The 13,146-nt window shown below is 52.3% G+C and overlaps 7 protein-coding genes and 1 non-coding gene across 8 annotated transcripts; 5 read left to right on the top strand and 3 right to left on the bottom strand.

Moving 5' to 3' along the window:
• Positions 1-144: 144 nt before the first annotated feature.
• P153DRAFT_157517 (uncharacterized protein) lies at positions 145-993 on the bottom strand. Its single transcript, XM_033662238.1, has one exon. It carries the CDS (start codon positions 761-763, stop codon positions 263-265), a length of 501 nt encoding a protein of 166 aa, XP_033527858.1. The 5' UTR covers positions 764-993; the 3' UTR covers positions 145-262.
• Positions 994-1,836, top strand: P153DRAFT_157518 (histone-fold-containing protein). Its single transcript, XM_033662239.1, has 3 exons — positions 994-1,271; positions 1,324-1,583; positions 1,636-1,836. The coding sequence occupies exons 1-3, from the start codon at positions 1,223-1,225 to the stop codon at positions 1,753-1,755; spliced, it is 429 nt and encodes a 142-aa protein (XP_033527859.1). The 5' UTR covers positions 994-1,222; the 3' UTR covers positions 1,756-1,836.
• Positions 1,837-2,191: 355 nt separating this feature from the next.
• P153DRAFT_381903 (uncharacterized protein) lies at positions 2,192-2,955 on the top strand (the record flags this gene model as incomplete). The annotated part of the gene is made up of 4 exons (XM_033670085.1): positions 2,192-2,227; positions 2,276-2,353; positions 2,406-2,621; positions 2,692-2,955. The coding sequence occupies 4 exons, from the start codon at positions 2,192-2,194 to the stop codon at positions 2,953-2,955; spliced, it is 594 nt and encodes a 197-aa protein (XP_033527860.1).
• Positions 2,956-5,409: 2,454 nt separating this feature from the next.
• On the bottom strand, positions 5,410-7,654 carry P153DRAFT_308363 (FAD-binding domain-containing protein). Its single transcript, XM_033664701.1, has 2 exons — positions 7,010-7,654; positions 5,410-6,963 (listed from the first exon to the last, which is right to left on the bottom strand). The coding sequence occupies exons 1-2, from the start codon at positions 7,477-7,479 to the stop codon at positions 5,469-5,471; spliced, it is 1,965 nt and encodes a 654-aa protein (XP_033527861.1). The 5' UTR covers positions 7,480-7,654; the 3' UTR covers positions 5,410-5,468.
• Positions 7,655-8,288: 634 nt separating this feature from the next.
• P153DRAFT_420346 (uncharacterized protein) lies at positions 8,289-8,897 on the top strand. Its single transcript, XM_033672236.1, has 2 exons — positions 8,289-8,685; positions 8,738-8,897. The coding sequence occupies exons 1-2, from the start codon at positions 8,526-8,528 to the stop codon at positions 8,839-8,841; spliced, it is 264 nt and encodes an 87-aa protein (XP_033527862.1). The 5' UTR covers positions 8,289-8,525; the 3' UTR covers positions 8,842-8,897.
• On the top strand, positions 8,864-9,993 carry P153DRAFT_373082 (uncharacterized protein; the record flags this gene model as incomplete). The annotated part of the gene is made up of 4 exons (XM_033669441.1): positions 8,864-8,929; positions 8,980-9,272; positions 9,324-9,519; positions 9,577-9,993. The coding sequence occupies 4 exons, from the start codon at positions 8,864-8,866 to the stop codon at positions 9,991-9,993; spliced, it is 972 nt and encodes a 323-aa protein (XP_033527863.1).
• Positions 9,994-11,176: 1,183 nt separating this feature from the next.
• Positions 11,177-11,261, bottom strand: P153DRAFT_t23. The gene has a single exon. It is a non-coding gene; the product is annotated as a tRNA-Phe (tRNA).
• A 198-nt stretch (positions 11,262-11,459) lies between these two features.
• Positions 11,460-13,064, top strand: P153DRAFT_393295 (cyclin-L2). The gene is made up of 2 exons (XM_033671221.1): positions 11,460-11,921; positions 11,971-13,064. Exons 1-2 carry the CDS (start codon positions 11,679-11,681, stop codon positions 12,607-12,609), a joined length of 882 nt encoding a protein of 293 aa, XP_033527864.1. The 5' UTR covers positions 11,460-11,678; the 3' UTR covers positions 12,610-13,064.
• The last annotated feature ends 82 nt before the right edge of the window (positions 13,065-13,146 follow it).

Below are 13,146 nucleotides of genomic sequence, written 5' to 3' on the forward strand. Positions count from 1 at the left end.
GGCTCGCTGCTCCGAACCGCCTTAGCCCGATCAGGCGCCGACTGTCTGTAATGAGAAAACTCTGCTCCAAGGCCTCTATCGGGCCTGCTGGTGCGTCGCGTGGAGCGGTGAACAGCTCTACAATTAATGGGTACTTGAGGGGCGGGCAGGGACAAGTACCGTGGGAGCAGCACACTGTCAAATATAGCACCACCAACAATCCGCGACCGGATCGCCAAACGGCTAAGACGAGTCCTGTGCAGCCGCGAGCTACGGCGCTGAGCTATGTACTGTGTGGGTAATAGTGAGCGCCGCGACGGGCAAGATAGGCAAGTGCAGCGCGGCTCTGTTGGGACGCACCCTCGCCCACACCAGCAGACACCGCCAGACACAGCCAGCGAGAGGCCGCACTGCAATCACTGCTATCACCCTCTCCCTCGCTGACCCGATGATGCTCGTCGTGCTCCGCTTTCACCGCCACTGTCATGGCCGCGTCCGTGCCCGCCGCCAGCCAGCTCGACCGGTCTGCATTTCCTATTCTGTGCCAAGCCCTGTCTCTCCAAGCACGCTGACGTCTGTCCCCACCGCGCGTGGTTGCGCGAGGAGTCGTGATGCATCCCACTCGGCCGGGAGCGATAAGTCCCTGCCTGAGATCTCGCATACGCCGCCCGCTGCCAATCGCTACACGCGACATCTCCACTCCTGCCCTACCAAGTGGGGGACGGCGGCCCTCAGGTTTCGGAACGCTTGTTTGAGAAAAGGACGCAGCGGTCCACAGATGCATGCATCCATGGATGCCATATAGTTATGCATGTAATTGCTGGGTGAGGGCGAGGGGCCGGGGTGCACGACCCGATAGATACGATAGCGACCGCATGGCGACATCAAGGCTATCTAGCCGCAAGCTAGAAGCCAAAACCAAATCCCACCAGAGCCATGCACGTGGACATGGCAGGCGGGCGGCTTCTGTGACCAGCATCGCGTTCTGTGACCAGCATGCCACCGACCTCCATCGGTCCCAGAGACGGCAATCCAGACACCTTGCCTCCACCGTCCCGGGCCCCGGATCTTGGACGTGGACATGGCCGTGGACGTCGTACGCATGATGCTGCGACTGCCTTGTGTGGACGGCATGGGGGAACGTTTTGCCGAGACGCGTTCTTTGTATTCTTAAGTTAGGACAGGCCCCAGGGCGCCAACGCGCAAGCTCAGAGAGCAAACTCCACTCGCGCATCCCCCCGCCATGTCTGATCGCGAGTTTGGCGGCAACGATGACCTGTCGCTGCCGAAAGGTGTGCAGAACTCGCTGGGCGGCAAAACTTGAAAATGGCTGACACTTGCCAGCGACGGTGCAAAAGATTGTCCAGGACATCCTAGCCAGCGAGCCCGGCATGACCTTTGCGAAAGACTCGCGCGACCTGCTCATCGAGTGCTGCGTCGAGTTCATCACGCTCATCTCCTCCGAGGCTAACGAGATCGCCGAGAAGGAAGCCAAGAAGACAATAGCCTGCGAGCACGTCAAGGCGGCACTGGAAGAGCTGGACTTTGGCGACTACGTGCCGGCCGTACTCGAGGTCGCGGCAGACTACAAAAAGCAGCAGCAGGTACGATGCGCCGACATGAGCTTGCATGCGACACCCCACTAACGCGCAGCAGAATCGCGAGAAGAAGCAAACCAAGATCGAGCAGAGCGGCATGACGGAAGAGGAGCTCATCCGCGCCCAAGAAGAGCTGTTCCGCTCAGCGACGGACAAGTTCAACGCCGCGCCGCAATAGCAGGCTTGGGCATGACGACGAGCACGACGGGAGTCTTTCAAGCGGCGTTAAGGTGTTGACCACACGGGTCCCAGGGTCTGAGCAGGCGCATGGAGCATAGCCAGGGCAGGCATTTGGTTTGGCGCATTCAGCGTCCGGGGCATGGCAATTAGGACTATGTCATGGAATCAGCAGAGGCAGTAGCAGCCAACATGCGATCGAGTTTCCTCCTGTTACTCATCTTTTGTGAACGTGCAGCCAAGGCGTGTACCCACGTTGAGTGCCTGGCCAGCCTACCAATGAAACCCAACGGCATGACGTCGGGCCAGCCCCGCCAGCCCAGACATCAGCCGCATCCCACTCGACTGCCTGCTACCACCGCCTATCTCCCGCGCTATCCCCATCCACCCCAACCTGCCCTCCTTCCTGCCACGCGCTCCATATCACACCCTGCACCATGTCCGGCCTCGAAAATGCCCTGTTTAACCTCAAGGTCCGTCTGCCCAGCTCTGCAGGCCATGCACCGTGCTGACGCGCGCAGTTCACAGCCAAGTCGCTCAACCGGCAGGCACTCAAAGCCGGCAAAGAGGAGCAGGCAGAGAAGACGAAGCTGGAGAAGGTGTGCAGACTCTCTCTTTCGCACGTCGCTTTTGCTCACGACGTCCCTTTAGGCAATGAAGCAGGGACACAACGACATTGCCCGCATCTACGCCGGGAACGCCGTCCGCAAACAGAACGAGAAGCTGAACCTCCTACAACTCGCCTCCCGCGTCGATGCCGTCGCTGGCCGCGTTCAGACCGCAGTCACCATGCGACAAATCACAGGCAACATGATGAAGGTCAACCGGAGTCTGGACGTAGCCATGAAGTCTATGAGTCCTGAAAGGGTACGCTCATCAACCCTGCGCCTTCTGAGTAGAGCAAATCCCCAAAGCCTAGTACTGACCGTCCAAACAGATCGCCTCCGTTATGGTCGACTTCGAGAAGCAGTTCGAGAACGTCGATTCCGCAACCGAGATCTACCAGGATATTACCTCTTCCGCGACCGCCGTCGGCACACCACAAGAAGACGTCGACCGTATGATGGCGCAAGCAGCGGACAAAGCTGGCGTGGATTTGCAGGCGGATCTCCAGTCAGCCACCCCAGCGAAGACAAAGGTTGGCCCTACGGAGCAGGAAGAGGAGGCTTTCACGGAGAGGCTACGCGCTCTGAGGAACTGAGCTATGCATAGCGGCGTCGTAATCTCTCCTTCTGGGTCTATGGGCGTTTGGGCGCAAGAGTTGGGCGTTGGTCAGTCGTCATGACAATACAATGGGTGGAATGTGTTTGGAAACATGATTGCAGGTGCCATGCACGAGTGTTTCTGGCTAACAATGATAGTCCTCACGGACTTGCGATCAGTTTCGCTGAGTGTTCCCGTATCAGCTCTTGTACAGTGCATGACTAGCGAAAGCGATACGAAATGGGGTAGTGTATGATCGTGTTATGCACATTGACAAGGAGTCAGAGATGAACCTTGTTCTCGACATGACGAAGAGGAGTCCCGAACGTGTCTATCAGGCTGAGCAGCTCGACCCCACCTGCAGAATCACAGCTGACAAAAGCATTGTGCATTAACGAATAGCTGTCTCTCTCCAATTGAGCTGAACATCGCTCAGCCTTGTCACTTCCATCGCATGTCATCCCCTGACCATGCGACAGAATCCCCAAGCAGGTTGCACACAGCATGGACTCGGGTGTCACGAGCATGCGCAGAACATGACAAGGCTGAGAGAACCGTGACTCATGACCTCACACGATTACCACCTCTCTATTGCCAGGCTTCTTCGATCTCAGTAAGCCAATTCGACGCCTGACCATACACTGCAAACTGCGTTTCTAGTCATGATGAGGAACCAATAGGTACAAGCAGCTCACCGCTTAACCGAACTGCTCCCCAGGGCTGGGCTGAAGATAGGGACCGGCAAATCTACTCAAACGCAAGAAAACGGTTGGCAGCAGTCTGAAATGTAAGCGCATGTGCATGGTGAGGGGAAACAAATGCTTGACATAGACCGTTTACTTACCACCTTCATGCATAAGACGAAGATAAGTATACTTTTAGGCAGAATCCACGGGCTATGGTACGCTTCCGGTTATCTTGCAACCTGAAGAACTATTCCTTTCCTTTTCTGAGTGCAAGTCGTCAATTCACATTGGGAGTATCGCTCCGTGTTTCGGTTGTCAAAATGTTTTGTTATTCTCCGAGTCGCGGCTGCCAGACAAGTATCGGGGCTGATTCTGATATCGGGGGTCCAGGTGTGAGTATATGATTAGAGTGTCGAACATTGCATCGCGATACTTGTTTCTTACTCAGGTCATGGCTGCTTTCGTGGCGACATCTTGGCTGACCATCGTACTCTCTTCCGTGCCGGCATGGAGCTATTCCTGGAACCATTCTGCATCAAAACCATCTCGCTTTACCACGAACAGCTCGTCAACTGCCACTGGAATCTAACGCTCAATTCTTTCTGGGCGTCACGTATTGACTACTTGGACTATGATGCTAAGGATGATCCGCTACGGGTATTTATCAGACGCTTGACTATTCTCATTAGCTATATCCTTGCCGTGGCATGAAAGATTCTCATCTAGCTTAGAGAGCAAGCTCCAGAAGATGGAGGAATGTGGAACGACGACGGCGGGCCTTGGTACCGATACTTGGATGGGACTCAGGAGTGGCCCTGGACCGTCGAAATCATATTATTCTGTGTCGCGCTGGCGTCTGGGTTATCAAAGCGAACGAGTATAATCATCGAAACTTACTCCATGGTGGTAGACTCCCGCACGAGGAAATTGGTGGGTTGGCACAAACAAAGCAGAGTCCGGCTACGACAACCCGCTAAGCGACCTACACGTCCGGGATAGATTAAGTCCTTAGGCGTCATCTGGTCGGCACTTCAAGTTGGTTTCACTGCGTTCTGTGTAGCTCTCTACTAGCTTCTTGTGCAGTGGTTGGCTGTCTGGTCCTATTGCGACGGATCCCCCCCCTGGCGTGGTTTGTGTACTTGGGTTTCGCAGTGTGGAATACGCTGGACGTCTTCTCCATGCTAGATTGGAACAAATCCCTTCTTGGAAACGACGAGAAGACCTGGGGGTTCGGACAAGTTCTTCCTCTTGTCATGCTGCTGTCCGTTGTGTTTGGCGCAGTGGATGTATTTGGAGGTATGTGGCTGCTTTACTTCTTTCCCACAGTTATAGTCTCGTTCGATAGGCTAACACTGGTACTGGATGAGAAGTGAACCAAAGAAGATCACGAACACACAGGTGTTGAGAGCGTGAGCTGAGACGATGATATGTTTCCCGCACGCCTGAGATGTTTTACTCGGCTATGGTACTTCAGAATACGCGTACGGTAAAGACCCTCCACATACGATCAAAGGGCATTCAAAAGAAATTCTCATACCCTACTGGCTGTTCGCCACGGAAGTGTCTTGATGTCCTCTTTGCTGGGGGACCACAGTAGATCTCAGTAAATGTGACGTCATCATATTTGGGTTACAGTGTCTGCTTAACTCCCAGGAACGAGTTCTCTCGTGAATACGGCAACAGCGGCAATATGCAAAGTATTACTAGGGATTGGTCACGATACAACGTCGACAAGAAGAACTGTCCCAGTTGTTGAATAATTACGGCTTTTGCATTAACTACATACAGGGGGAATTATGATGTACCAGTGTATACGAGGCACTTTTTACACGCGACACAACGGACCGTCCGAGGACTGCACGCCGACAATACCGTTATCCTCAATGGCCCAACGCTCACTGCCAACACCGTGGTAGACGTAGAACAGATCAAAAGGATCGTACTCCTGCTTGATCTTCAGAAGTTTGGGGTAGTTCTTGCCCCAGAACGACTGCTGCCAGTCGGGTTCGCCAATATCAGCCTCGTTACCGTATGCTCCACCGGTGGGAGTAATCTCGCGGAGAGGGCGCATGATCGTGGCAGTCATTTTAGCAACGGCAGCCTTCCAGCCAGCAGCCGTCTGGTCAGTGATTGAGTTGATTGCAACAATCTGACTTTGCAGGTTGCGGAAGGCGGGGTTGACAGAGTTCTTGCCCGTGTTGAACTCGTCGGCAGCGTGTTGATGGTACATGTTGAGCAATGCCACGTCCTCGACGGCGGACTGAACAGCAGCAAAGGTCTTGTTGCGAATATCCTCATCCGCCCAGTTCTCTGTAGGGAGCAATCGATTGGCGGGTGTGGCGCCGGCACCGCCGACATAGTAGTTTTGACCACCGAAGGCGTCGTGGTAAGCCGGGTAGACACTTTCGTAATAGGTGTTGTTTACAGTAAGGTTGATGCCAAGCTCCACGCACTTGTCATAGAAAGGCTTCAACAGAGCGTTGGTTTCCTCGATGGTTTTGTTGGTGGAGAAAAAGGGGTTCATGTTCCAGAAATACGTGCCTGGAGCGAGCTTCATAAGCTGGAAGTAAGAGTAGGTCTTGGCCTCGTTGAGTACGGGGAAGCTGTCATAATAGAATCGGAACGCCGCCCAAAACGTCTCGACGGAGATGCCCTGGGATATAATGGACCATGTGGTGACAGTAACGGGGATCTTGGGGTGGACCTTGAGGACGATAGATGTGACGATTCCGAAGGTACCACCGCCACCACCGAGCATGGCCCAGTATAGGTCACTGTTGACGGTTGGAGTAGCAGTGACGAAGCGACCGTTGGCGAGGACGACCTCAAGAGCAAGAGCTTGGTCAGAACCAACACCGAACAGCTGCATCAGCGGGGAGTGACCGCCGCCAGTTGTGTAGCCACCCGTAACGCCGACTGTTGGGCAGATACCAGCGACAGCAGAAACACCATACTTCTCGGCCGCCTGCAACAGCTCGAAACCCTGGACTCCAGCACCAGCCTTGAACACAGGGCCCGAGTAGGTGGAACTCTCGTAGTTCTCAATATATTGGATGTCCTTCAGGCCGTGTGTCCAAACGCTGAGAGCACCCTTTCCGACGGACCTTCCAACGTAGTCATGACCTGTGTTGCGCACAACTAGGCGGAGGTCAAGCGTGCGGGCCAGGTTGACCGCCAGTTGGATCTGGGCTACGTTGCTGATTTTGACAGCGTACTCCGAATAACCACCCTGCGTACAAGTGGTAGAATTTCCCGTTCCTGGAATTGGACAGGTCATGCCGTAGTAAAGAGGGTTCATGAGAGCGCCGTTGTCATCGTAACTGCGCCTGTTAGATAAATTCTTTCTAGCCAATATGGGGATCTTACTAGATCTTCTCAGCATCCCAATTCTCTGTAATGTATGCGCACTTTTCGGCATCGTAGTTTTTGTATTCAGAGTTTGGATAGCAGACGGAGCCAATTGGTACAATCTTCTCGAGGGCGCCGCCGAGCAGCATATCAAAGAGACTCCATACAAGCTTCGAGGGATACAGGGCGTCCCCAGGCATGGTCTTGCAACGAAGTGACCTGCGAGCGTGTCGAGTACGCAGCGTCGAGTTTGCGAATTCAAAAAGCGAAGCATACTGTGCAGTGTCCGGGTTATTCTGAAGCCCAGAAAGGACTTTGTCGGTCAATTGAACAGTCTCGGCCTCAAACAACTGCACATTGGCGGGCGTAGAGTCCGGAGCGACAGTCTCCGCTGCAGGGGCCACAGAAGCTGTGAACGAGGGGCCAGAGCTCTGCGCTGCCGCGAGAGCAGCACAGGCCAAGGAAAGAGTGAACGATTTAGCCAGCATAGTGAACGAGGGTCCGCTGGAGATTAAAGATGGAGGTCAAAACCAACGCAATATAACAAGCCTCTGCCCAGCACTTTCCTGCGGCTCATGAGGGCTTTAAAGAGTGAAGAAGCGCATGAATCGCGTATATGGCGGCAAATCGCTCCCAGACCATCTCATACGACTGATCTTGCGGACGGTAGACGTTTGTGGAGCTTTAAACTGGAGCCGCTGTCAACTCAAACGGGTGCGGTCCGCTCGGCCCCTGCGTTCGATATTTAGATTGCGGGAAATAACGCCAATATGGACGTAGTTTCGCTTACTTGCGTTAAACGACTGGCCCTGGCAAGAACTGTGCCTCAATGCACAGGCTAGCTCCTACATGCCTGCATGCAGAACCAATTTCCTGGCTTGATAACAGGCTACTCTCATGTCATCCTGGGAGCGGCACAGCGGTAGAACGGCAATAAGGTAGGCACCCCTGGAGGGAATAGTAGAGAGCACCCCAAATGCTTTGTTTCACCCAATGGGATGGCGCTAAGTATAACCTACTTCCTGATTAGGTGGAGGGATCCTCATTATCTCCGTTCCCTATCAAGAAACGTTCGTCGCTGCTTCGATTTTTTACAAGTTTAAGTAAGAGACGTACTTACTTTGTGCGATAGAACGGCCGTACATATAGAATCAACCCCTGCCCAAAAAATATGTACTCAGACTTCGAAAATGGGGACTTCATGGGGGTGCCCGATATCTGCCGTGCGGTTGAGCGGGTACGGGAGCTTAATTGGTAACCCGAGCCGAATCCTTCGCACACTGTTGAGCTGCAGCACCAATTGAAGTAGCTGCTTCATTTAGCTTATGCAAACCGACATCACAATGTTAGGTTGGGAAGGCACATAGCCGAGACGGGAGAGAACAGGAAGCTGACCACTTAGAAATGCCTTGATTCCCACCCGTTTGCATGTATGGGGAAGAGATAGGACACTCGTTTCGATCTTGTTCACTTCGCTTTTGCTATTCATTCCTTCCTTTTTTCCCGCTGGCTCAACGTCGCCTCCTAGGCAGATATGGTGAACGCTGGCGGCATGCCGCCGGCTGACATGTCGAACGTAGACCCAGGGCTACAGCCTGTACTAATCGCTTTGTTGTATCTTTTCCCCTTCCTTGCACTGGCTGTGCTCGTTGTTAGGTTCTGGAGGAAGTGGACGGATAAGCTCCTCGGAGGAGGTGGGATTTCTCTTCCCACGCAGAGATGAGTCTGGCGCTCACTTCTACGCAGACGACGCACTGATTGCTCTGGGATGGGTTCTCTGCCTAGGAAACAGTGTCATCACACACTTATGTGAGTCACTTGTTGAGATATTAAGACCATGTAATAACTAGTGAGTTCGTAGTTGTCAAAGCGATGTACACTGGATATCGCAGTAAAGATGTCCCCTACAATGCGATCGACATGGTCTCTGCGATGAAGGCAAGTATGCAGTACCTAAATGTAAACATGTTTCTGACTATATGGTGCAGCTGCAATATGCGCTGAGCGCGACGTACAGCCCCTGTATCAACATCATCAAGGCATCCTTCTTATGGAGTTTGTACAAGCTACGATCCCACAACCCATGGGTGAAGCGCTCCATAATTAGTTTGCAAGTCATCAACACTATACATATGATAGTGGTGACTGTTATTGGAGCAATACCATGTCTACCAGTAGCTAAAAAATGGTACCCAGAACTCCCTGGAGGTTGCTGGGATCCTCTACTCTACGTCAAAAGCAATATATCCATCGTCATTGTCACTGATTTCCTCGTTCTCTGGTAAGTTGTCTTTTCCTCTTGAAAGTCTCTTTGGCACTGAATATTGTCCAGCATCCCCACGTGGATGATATGGGATTTACAAATGCCGCTCAAACGAAAGGTCGTCACCATCGCTTTCCTCTCGTTCGGCATAGTAGTCATCGCAGTCGGAATTGCTCGACTACTTTGGCTTCTCGACGCCTTCACGGGCAAGACGGATAGCTATTCTATCACGTCCGCCTACTCCGCCGTCGAATCCAGCGTCGCCGTACGTAACGTCCATGTCCGAAACGAGAAAGAAATGTACACTGACTCTTCATCTTAGATCATGGGTACGTCAGGGCCTACAATTAAGTACATCCTCTCGCGCTGTATTCCCTGGCTCCGCCCATCCTGGGAACGCGCTGGCAGCAACAAGCCATCCGGTTATGCATACGGCAATCACAGCAACGCTGAGGCTTCGAGGCATCATCGAAACATGCATGGAAACATGACAGAATACGGTGATCTGGACGACGTGAGTGCGCATAACGAGGACTTTGAGATGAAGAACGGTGCCGGCTGGCGGTTCGATTCCGATGCGCATTCCGATGAACAGAGAATTACAGCAGACACCCCGGGCATCATGAAGAGCGTGGAGTGGACAGTGCAGTCTAGGGAAGACCCGCATATCACTCCTGTGGCACCGGTGGATCGAAATACAGCTGGACACCCTGCTGCTTCTCCTACGCATATCGTCTAGGCGGTTGGTGTCGAGCTGATGTGGGGATTCACCGGGTACAATGGGATGACAACAAGCTATGCATATTGACCTTCTGATATGGAAGTCACAAAGTTCTGGCGAGTACGTCCCACGTGCGAGACGGCGTCGCATCAGACTTGTGCGTTGAGAGAGCATCCTCGTGTTTGGGTCCTATGTAAATCGCATTTCACAAGCTGTATTTTGCCAAGTGTCAGTTGCTCACAACCATGGTTTTTCGAATGTGAATCTAGATGATCGACACTTCTTGCGATCTCAACAGTGAAACCAACGGGAAACATCTATAATTAAATCTTGATAAATCATATAATGACTCGACAGCTGAGTTATGAGAGCAAGTATAAAGTGCCGGAAAGAATCCTGCAGAGAACCCCTAACCCAGCCACTTGAGACACCGATTTCAGGGCACTGCTTCGATGTTCCAAGCTTGCTGAGAGTTGTGAACTTGTCTAACGAGGAGGTTATGGTGAGTTCAAAAAGCTTTTACCTGTGAACGATGCATGACTTGTGACAGCCGTAACACGGTTCCCACGCAAGCGCTATGTCAGGTATGTCGGTACGAGTCGAGGATATGGGTGCCGTAGAGTAGTTTACAAGACATTAGTGGCTGTTCAGTCACCTACGTGATTTCATATAAGTGAGCGAGACTCGGGATGAGGCAGAGTTTCCGAGAACGTAAGGGCAATACAAACTCTAGGAACATCTCTTCCCTACATGCACGCTGATGTAGTTACTCCGAATTCTGTGGACAAAGCCTGGATAAATCCTTTGACCACTTCGCACTTACTCACGTCTAGACTTGTGAAAACAGGCGTGTAAATACAGAAAGATCGTTACTTGTCGCAAATAATGGTGGAGCAGGTCAGAAAAGAAACCTTAGCAACCATGTCCACCATAGTATCACAAGAATCGTCGATTGATGCAAAGGCTCTGAGTAAGTTTAGGTGTAATGAGTGACAGGGAAGAAGAGCAATGCCCCCCAAAAACGACAGAAATTGTTATGGCTTTTGGTAATTATCTTGAGATGAAGATAGCTGAAAGTACTGATGGCGTTCATTGCTTTCTACAAAAAGATATGTTCATGAGCTTGGATAATGTCGAGTGTGGGATTTCGACAAAAAAGATGTTCGAGTGGTCCTGGCAAGCCAGGCGCAGCTACATATGATGTCGCTTCAGCGGATCGAACGCTGTACCTCCAGATTTAATGACTGAACTTCAGTCTGGCGCTCTCCCAATTGAGCTAAAGCGACACTGAATGATTGATGGAAGACTTCCAAAATCCATAATCTATATAGTGGGAACATAAGTTTCTGTTGCGCCTCATCTGTGCGATCGGGGTTTGCGTCTCGGTAACTGGGTCACTGGAAGCCTTCCCTGCTGCACGCTAAGCATCATTCAAGGCTAACGCAGACCAAATTCTGCCCTGTCTTGAACATTACCTCAGCCTTCGAAGTACATGCTTGCAATGATTCTGTCAAACTCTGCTCTCTGATAATTGTCGCCTGGTGTTGTAGGGAGGAGGTATTTCGCCTTATATTTCCTCGCATCCTGATTTACCGAGGCCTTACGGCCGAGTCAATGCACGTCTTCTGATTCCGATCAAGCTCCAATTGCTGAGCTCGTGACAACGCGCGACCAAGAACGACACGATCATATTGGACTCCGTCATGCAGCCCTCACCTCTCGCGAACCCGCTTGCCACCGTGGCCCAGCTGGAGATCTCTGGCTCACAACTCGATGGCATTGCACCAGAGCTCGAGGACTCAGTGCGCTTTGCAGGCGCCAGACTGACGCAAGCTGCTGGACTTTTGCTGAGACTCCCGCAAGAAGTTATTGCGCAGGCTATTATTGTTTTCATGAGATTCTGGGTCGGTCCAGACGGCGGTAGCCTCGCGGAATTCGGCGCAGAGGTGAGTTCTACCATTGATGCGGATGTTCTAGATGCGCTGACATCCACAGCAAGCATCAGCAGCGTCCATGTATCTCACGACTAAGCTCTCTGCGTACCCCAAATCGCCGCGAAGTATCGTCAATGTCTATGCCTATCTGAACTCTTTCCCGTCCGCGTTTATCGATCCGGAAGACCTCCAACAGAAGAGAGCGGAGGCCTACTACGTATCCGAAGGTACATACGAGCGACGACGCGCCACACTTTTCGAGACCGAACAACGCATCCTAAAAACGCTCGGTTTCCAAGTCCACGTCAACCTCCCGTATACTCTCTGCATCACGTATCTACAAGCTCTCGACGTATTTACACATCCACGCGCATCTGAGCTCGCCAAACGTGCCATCACACACCTGAACACTGCGCTGTTGAGCCCTCAACTGCTATACCTTACGCATCAGCCACCAAGCTTAGCGACAGCGGCTATATATCTGGCGGCGAGAGAGGTGGGCATCAAACTGCCCGAGGTTGAGTGGTGGGAGGTCTTCGATGTTGATAGAGAGGAGCTGGGTTTCTTGTGTGTTGGGATGTTAAGCACAGAGGGCTATGCGCTGCAAGAGAAGGAGAGGTGGGATGATCGAAGAGTGCCCATGACCGTTCCGGAACTGGAGACTGAGATGAAGAGGAGGACCGAGAATGGTAGCGAGTAAGGATCCGGCGACTACTACGTGGACTATAAGAGTTCTCGGAGATGCCCGAATCGTCCCTCCACTCTCCCCGATTCCCACATCGACCGCCATCCCAAAAAAGGTTGCCCTCTTTCAGCAGTCTACGAGGTATTCCAGAACATCCAATGCTCCGCCGAAACAAGGGGTCGGGCGTTCTCAAAAGTTCTATGGGAATTATCATCGCTTTGTCCACCACAAATACACATGCTTGTTCAAACATTGTGCTGCGTCTAAGAACTTCGGCCTGGTCCGCTTCCAATGCTATCAAAATCTTGCATTACCATATCAACAAGCCATCAAGATCTCGTTCGCCGTTGGGTTGTCCCTCAGAGCCGTCACATCAATCAGAGCACAACATGAGCAGCACAGAGCAAAGTTCTGCGCGTGATCGAGATGGGCATCTTGATGTTCCTATCGACCAACTTGTACCCGCGCTTGTACGATTGGAGGTGATTGCTACATCTCTTGACCCAGGATAGTGGAACTGAACTTCATCAGAGTCATACCAGAGGGACTTCT

The sequence above is a fragment of the Dothidotthia symphoricarpi genome (genome assembly GCF_010015815.1).
Source record: "Dothidotthia symphoricarpi CBS 119687 unplaced genomic scaffold P153scaffold_3, whole genome shotgun sequence".
NCBI classification, from domain to species: domain Eukaryota; kingdom Fungi; phylum Ascomycota; class Dothideomycetes; order Pleosporales; family Dothidotthiaceae; genus Dothidotthia; species Dothidotthia symphoricarpi.

Excerpts from the sequence above, each read along its gene's own strand:
- P153DRAFT_157518 (XM_033662239.1), top strand. The coding sequence starts at position 1,223 with ATGTCTGATCGCGAGTTTGGCGGCAACGATGACCTGTCGCTGCCGAAA. Across the intron at positions 1,272-1,323 it reads TGACCTGTCGCTGCCGAAAG|CGACGGTGCAAAAGATTGTC; the intron begins GTGTGCAGAACT and ends GACACTTGCCAG. Across the intron at positions 1,584-1,635 it reads ACTACAAAAAGCAGCAGCAG|AATCGCGAGAAGAAGCAAAC; the intron begins GTACGATGCGCC and ends AACGCGCAGCAG.
- P153DRAFT_393295 (XM_033671221.1), top strand. The coding sequence starts at position 11,679 with ATGCAGCCCTCACCTCTCGCGAACCCGCTTGCCACCGTGGCCCAGCTG. Across the intron at positions 11,922-11,970 it reads TCGCGGAATTCGGCGCAGAG|CAAGCATCAGCAGCGTCCAT; the intron begins GTGAGTTCTACC and ends TGACATCCACAG.
- P153DRAFT_308363 (XM_033664701.1), bottom strand. The coding sequence starts at position 7,479 with ATGCTGGCTAAATCGTTCACTCTTTCCTTGGCCTGTGCTGCTCTCGCG. Across the intron at positions 6,964-7,009 it reads TGGGATGCTGAGAAGATCTA|TTACGATGACAACGGCGCTC; the intron begins GTAAGATCCCCA and ends TAACAGGCGCAG.
- P153DRAFT_157517 (XM_033662238.1), bottom strand. The coding sequence starts at position 763 with ATGCATCTGTGGACCGCTGCGTCCTTTTCTCAAACAAGCGTTCCGAAA.
- P153DRAFT_420346 (XM_033672236.1), top strand. The coding sequence starts at position 8,526 with ATGGTGAACGCTGGCGGCATGCCGCCGGCTGACATGTCGAACGTAGAC. Across the intron at positions 8,686-8,737 it reads GGATAAGCTCCTCGGAGGAG|ACGACGCACTGATTGCTCTG; the intron begins GTGGGATTTCTC and ends ACTTCTACGCAG.